General features: G+C 56.3%; 1 protein-coding gene across 1 annotated transcript in view; it reads right to left on the reverse strand.

The window, feature by feature from the left end:
• Positions 1 to 2,474: 2,474 nt before the first annotated feature.
• The window catches only part of MAPKAPK2 (MAPK activated protein kinase 2), a 55,711-nt gene continuing 51,653 nt past the window's right edge, over positions 2,475 to 6,532 (reverse strand). Inside the window, exons 6-10 of the mRNA XM_004375203.3 lie at positions 6,330 to 6,405; positions 5,828 to 5,952; positions 5,371 to 5,456; positions 5,156 to 5,236; positions 2,475 to 4,199 (exon numbers count right to left, since the gene is read on the reverse strand). Coding sequence (XP_004375260.1) covers positions 4,056 to 4,199; positions 5,156 to 5,236; positions 5,371 to 5,456; positions 5,828 to 5,952; positions 6,330 to 6,405 — 512 coding nt within the window. The 3' untranslated portion in view covers positions 2,475 to 4,055. The remainder of the gene's footprint in view (positions 4,200 to 5,155; positions 5,237 to 5,370; positions 5,457 to 5,827; positions 5,953 to 6,329; positions 6,406 to 6,532) is intronic.

A 6,532-nucleotide genomic window follows, 5' to 3' on the forward strand; every position in this document is an offset into this window, starting at 1 on the left:
CTGCTCTAGACTGAGCACCGCGAGGGCTACACCCACTTCTTACTCATCTTTATACCCCCCAAAGTCTTCAGCATTGAGCGTTACACATCAAGAATGATGAGCCGAATCAAATGTGGGCCCAGAAGTCAAAGCCCAGACCCTGCTTGAAGGGAGGCTTGCAGCTCGGGAGTGGTCGTCCTGGCACCCTGCGTAGTGCCTCAGCCTTTTCAAAGCCTTGGCTTGGCCTCATTTCATCCTCACGGGCCTGGTGGGGGGCGGGGGAGGTAACCAGTTGCCGTTAGTCAGCTCTGACTCACGGCGACCCCACGTGTGTCAGAGCCAAACTGTGCTCCATGGGGTTTTCAATGGCTGATTTTTTTTTTTCCTGGAAGATCACCAGGCCTTTATTTCAAGGCACCTCTGGGTGGACTCAAACCTCCAACCTTTTGGTTAGCAGCCGAGCACATTAACCGTTTTCACCACTGAGGGACTCCCTTCCAAGTAGAGCTCATTCAAAAATACACATGGGGTGGGGTGAGGGAGGGATACAGACTGGTTTTCCCTCTACCATTTCTATGGAACGGGGGTGATATTCCTACACTCTGTGGTGGTTGTGAGGAATTCGATGAGATGGTAGATCTAGATGCTTTGCAAAATGCCGGTTGCCAGGTGGCCTCTCCCACTAGCAGTCCCATGCCCCAGGGGACTGAGCTGCAGGAGGGCACAGGGAGCCCCAGGCTCGGGGCAGGTTTGGTGCCCCAGGCTGGGTCCCTGCTCCCACCCAGTGCCTTGGGGCCAGGGGGCAGCGGGGTTAGTAAACAGTAACAGTAAATTTGGGGTTTTCCTTTCACTGGGTTGGAGACAGGAAATGCAGAGGCTGTGAACGAGTGGGCCTGCTCAGGGTGCGAAGGAAATTCAGTTATTAAAGGCAGGAGAGTTAGGTTGGCAGGCTGGGGAAAGTGGCTGCCCCACCCACCTGTAAATGTAAACAAACCCTGCCTGTGAGCACACCCACAGCAAAAGGGACTCTCCAAGTGTGATTATGGTATGGACCTCGTGATGGGGAAATTACCCTGGATTATCCAGGTGGGCCCAATCTAATCACGTGAGCCCTTAAAAGTGGAAACTCCTTCCTGCCTGGGTCAGGGGGATGTGACACGGTGACAGCGAGGAAAGAGGCAGGGTAATTGGGTATTTGAAGATGGAGGAAGTGCTGCAGGCAGCCTCTAAGAACTGGGAAAGGCAAAGGGAAGAGATTCTCCTGAGAGCCTCCAGGAAGGAGCTAGCCCGGGGAGGCCCTGGGGCCTCTGAGAGATAATACACGGGTGTTGTTTCACGCCACTACATTTGTGAGGGCAGCAACAGCTCTGACACCTTCCGTGGCCCCGTCACCCAACTCCGTCCCCGCCCTCCTTCTCTCTCCCCAAGGTTCTTATCACTTCTGGTATCTCCATGTGCTCAGACAACAGGACTTCTTTAAACACCAAACCTCAAGCTGGCCAATTTAGAGCAGTGGTTTCTAAAGTAATGAGTAAAGTTCCAAGCTAGGCATCAACCTAAACAACCCATTCACAAGCTGTGAGGGGAGGGCATGGGGCCTGAGCAGTGGAGGCATGATCCCTGTGGTTACTGAGGGGTACAGGACAGACGGGATGGAGGCCACCCCAGGCCTTGGAATCTTGGACCTAAGTTCTAGTCCAAACCAATTAGCTGCGGGACCTCCAGCGCACCCCTCTCCTTCGAGGTCTGTTTCTTCACTCACCAAGCAGGAACCACCGCCTGCCTTGCCTTTCTCCCCCCACAGCCTGAGGATCACAGAAGAACGTGTACACCAAATGTTCTATGACACACTATTTCTCGCCTGTCTGGGAGGGAGAGCAGTGGGGTCAGTAGGCCTGTTTCTATCTACTCTAGGCTCTACCAAAAACCAACTCAGTGTGTGATCTCAAACCTTTTGTTTCCCAGCCCTGGCCTCAGTGTTTTCATCTGTAAATTGAAGGGAATGGGTCACTGAGGGCGCTTCCAGTTCGGAGGTGTATTTTGGGTTCTGCCTGACCCTTTCTGACCCCTCCTGGAACTTTCCGGTACTACACCAACCTGCTTCCCCAGGTCTCTTTTCCTTGATTTGAAAGAAATCACCACCACCCCCTCTTCCACGACCCCACGCCAGCCGCCCTACCCTCGCAGACTGAGGGCACCAGCGTCGGGCTGCGGCTGGAGGTCAAAGAATCGCAGGCCAAAACACAGCCCAGCTGCGTCAGTATTTAGCAAAAGAGGGTGGGCTTCCCAGTCCCTGCTTCCTCCCCCGGCCCTGCTCCAAACAAGAGCAGCACCCACCTCCCGTACTCTGGACCCTGGTCCAGGCTCCCATCACCCAGAGGCTCTCCATTTCTTCCCAGGGCACCCAGGACTCTGCCCTCCTCAACACCCAAAGTGGAAAGAGGAGAGCCTGGGGGTCAGGGGCTGAGTCCCATGAATGAAGAGAAAGAAACACTTTCAACTATTAAATCTGTTTAGTAAAGACAATTCCGATCATACAAAACAACAACAGTTTACAACAATCTGAGTGCTGGACACAGCATCAGAGGAGAGGGAGGTGCTGCTGGCACTAAGCCCCCCCATACTGAGGGAACCCTGGGTGCCCCTACCACCCCGCCCCTGGGGGACATGAAAGCTGGGGGATTACTGCCGTCCCTCCCGCCAGAGGAAGCGGGGGCACTGGCACAGGTTGCCTCTCCCCAGGCTGTTCCCATTAACACTGGGGAGGCGCCCCAGGCTACCCCCCTTGCTGGACTGGACATGATGACACAGAGCTGTTTGTCTGAGCGGGGTGAAGTAGCTCTGGGAAAGGGGGCAGAGTCAGGACATCTTTGGTGAGAAGACTTCCCCCAGCCCACTAAGCCACACAATGGAAACTTAAGGGGACCACAAATGTGGATCAGCCTTTGTCCAAGAGGCACAGCTTGTCCAGGCCCCCAAGCCCAGAAGAGACGCATGAACATAAAAACTTTGTCACCATAAATTGCCCTGGCTCACCCAAGTGAACTGAGAGGCAGCCCACTGAGAAATGGCTAAAAATTTAAGAAAAATCAGCAATGGGCTTATCACAGCAGGAAGTGGGTGCAGAGGTTATCCAGTAGATCAGTGCCTCAGGGGACCCAGGACCATCACTGAATGGGGCAAAGGGGGCCCCGGGGTCCAGTCTTCCCAGTCACTGTGCCAGTGCCTACTCATTCCTCTCCACCACCGGAACCCAGCTAAGAGACCCAGGCCACACGTACAGGGCCTGGCCCCAAACCTAGAGAAGCTTCCCAGGCACTTCTGTGGACCCAACATGGGCGGGGCAGGCCCATGGAGGGAGAAGGTTCTTGAGCCAAAGCAGGGCCCCTTCTGCAGCCCTGCCTGCCCCTGGCCCCTCAAACGCACGGTCCCAGGCACAGATCCAGGCACATGTGCGTGGGCACGCACACGCACACACACACACACACACGCACACACACACACTTTCTCCTATCCGCCTGGCACACTGGTGATGTCTGAGGGCTGCAGGTGGAGGTGGGTGGCATTCTGGCCCCAGCCCTCCACGGCCTTAAGCCCCATATGCCTCAGCCAGCAGGGCCCTCAGGCTGTAGTGGGGAAACAGGGAGGGTAGATGGGACAACACAGGGACACGCCCTCTAATGGTTTCCACAAATACCCTTTAACAAACCCCAAACCCTTGCAGTATCCAGGGACGGGGTCTTGGGGAAAGGAAGACGAGTGGGGGAAAGGACAATAAAAGAGGTTTCATAAAAATTCTAAGTCAAATTACTGATAAAACTGCAAAATGAGCACAGGTTCAAGAGCATCTTGCTCCCTTCTCTCCTCACCCCCTCCAGCCTCCCAGCCTAGGGTCTCCGGGTTGGCCAGAACCATGGCAGGTGACGGCCAGAAGGTCAGAATTCAGCCACTGACAAGATTCTGGGCTCCATGCAGCAGAGGAGGAAGGGAGGCATAAGTGAACAGTTCTGTGTCTCTTCTTTTAAAAAATATATTCATGTAGAGAGTTATTGCTTTTCCTCCAGCGGGGCAGCGGCTCAGTGAGCAAGGGCCGCGGCCTCCAGGGCCCGCGCCTTCTTCCGCCTCTTCAGAAGCAGAGGGTTGGACGCGTCTTCAATCTTTTTTATCTTGATTTGCTCGTAGTCGACACGCATTGTGGCCAAGGCACTGGTCATCTCTTCCTGGGGAGGGGCAGGTACACCCAGAAGGGGACAGAAAGAAAGGCAGAGGACAAGGAGGATCAGAAGAGACATCAGAGACAACAGACAGCAAGGGCAAGATGCGGGCAACAGCCCAAGAGCAGAGAGAGAACACAGACCGACTAGTGGGTCCATGCTGCTGACAGCGGCCTCACCCCCGAGTTGAGCCAACCAAGGACTGGCCACAGCGTTGCCCCAAGTGCCCCTGAGAGCCTCTGCAGGCTCAGCAGGGGATGGCCACGAGATGAGGCAGAAAGAGCACCGGACTAGGAGTCAGGAGACCCAGTTCTGGTCTGTCTCACCCCATCACTAGCTGTGTGACCTTGGACAAATCACTCTCCCTCGCTGGGCCTCAGTTTCCTCATCTGCAAAATGAGGAGTTTGTGCCCGATGATGCTTACAGTCCCTCCCAGAGACCCAGGGAGTAGGGAGCCTGCCGGAAGCAGCCACAGCAGAGTTAGACCAGATGCAGAACCTCTGCCCACAGCCTGGTCAGGGAAGCAGCTCAGAGTCTACTCTTGTTGTAACAAAGATGACCCAGGGTGAGACTGCAGAACCAAGCTCCTCCCCGCCAGCACCACCGGCCAGCACCGGGTACTCCCGGGGGTCCCAGGGGTAAGACTGCAGAACCAAGCTCCACCCTGCCAGCACCACCGGCCAGCACCGGGTACTCCCGGGGGTCCCAGGGGTGAGACTGCAGAACCAAGCTCCTCCCCACAGCACCACCAGCCAGCACCGGGTACTCCCGGAGGTCCCAGGGGTGAGACTGCAGAACCAAGCTCCTCCCCACAGCACCACCAGCCAGCACCGGGTACTCCCGGAGGTCCCAGGGGTGAGAGAGTGCAGAACCAAGCTCCTCCCCACAGCACCACCAGCCAGCACCGGGTACTCCTGGGGAGCTGCCTCCCCCAGCCTCTCTTGGCCAGGGGCCCCCTCACCTTGACATCCTCCCACCGCTCCTTGTCCTCCTTCAGGACCCGGCTGGTGTGCAGTGGGGTTTGAGGGACCTTTGTTGATTGCTGGGGGAGAGAAAAGGGGACTGAGTGAAAGCTGGAGCAGACAGAGTCCTGGCTGAGCCCCTACCCGAGGGCCAGCCCCCCACCCAAGGGCCAAGCCCCCTTGGACCCAGGTCTCCCCAGCCTGCCAGACCTACCATGATCCAGGGGTGGTTCATAAACTCCATGATGGTCATCCTCTGAGTGGGCTCTGTTTTCAGCAGGTTCCGGATGAGCATCTTCACTGTGGGGTGGGTGGGGGAAAGGGACAGAACTCAGCCCAGGAACCACTCCCTGCCCTGCTTCTTCCCAGTTTTCAGGGGGAGGCCAGGTTCAAGGTGCGGGGTTGCATGGAAGCAGACTGTCCAAGGAACTGGCCCCAGGGTCTCGTATAGCTATGCAGTTTGGTAAGCCCTACAAGGCCCCACACCCCAGCCCTGACTCAGGCCCTTCACACAGGCAGGGCAGGTGGAGGCACCTAGCAGGTATGGGCACAGGTGCAGACCCACAGCTTTACCACCCACATGGGATGGCTGCCCACATGCACACGCACACACACGCACACAAACACACGCACGTGGACTCTGCCCCTTGTCTCGAACGCTGGCATCCTACCTTCCTCTGATACTTCTGACCATTCTGGGTTGGGGAATTCATACTGGCCCATTCGGATGCGATTCTTCATGCCCGGAGAGATGGCAAGGCCGTGGTTGGAATAGAAAGGGGGGTACCCACACAGCCTGGGCCCGGAGAGAAGACAGGAAGAGATGGCAGAGTTGGTGTTATTTAGGGGACCTGCACCAGGAATGGGTGAGAAACAGGCTCCTCTCTTCTTGTGAAAGTCACCAAGAAGTAGGGGTTCACTGATTCAGTCAAAATCTACAAAGTCAAGGGCAGGGCCCAGGAATCCAACATTCCAATGATCCAAAGCGCACACTTTCCTGCCCAATAGCTAGTTTACACCCACCACTTAGCTATCAAAATCCATTAGGCATTGAGAAAAAGGGGCATGCAGGGGATTCCCGGGGACTCCCCCACCCAGAAGGGGATGCTGAAATGGCCTTTTCCTCTCCTGGAGAGGTCCAGCCTGCTCCTGCCCTGGCCCCAGCACACTTACAGGATGTACATGATGACACCCAAGGACCACATGTCACAGGACTTGTCATACTTCTCTGGGCCCAGCACTTCTGGAGCTGCAAACGGAAGTCAACATGGTGGGCTGGGCCTGAGGACACTGCAGCCTTCCCCAGGTTCTCTGTGGACTACGTCAGGACACTGCGGCCTTCCCCAGGTTCTCTGTGGACTACGTCAGGACACTGC

Source organism: Trichechus manatus, unplaced genomic scaffold, assembly GCF_000243295.1.
Source record: "Trichechus manatus latirostris isolate Lorelei unplaced genomic scaffold, TriManLat1.0 scaffold00035, whole genome shotgun sequence".
NCBI lineage: Eukaryota > Metazoa > Chordata > Mammalia > Sirenia > Trichechidae > Trichechus > Trichechus manatus.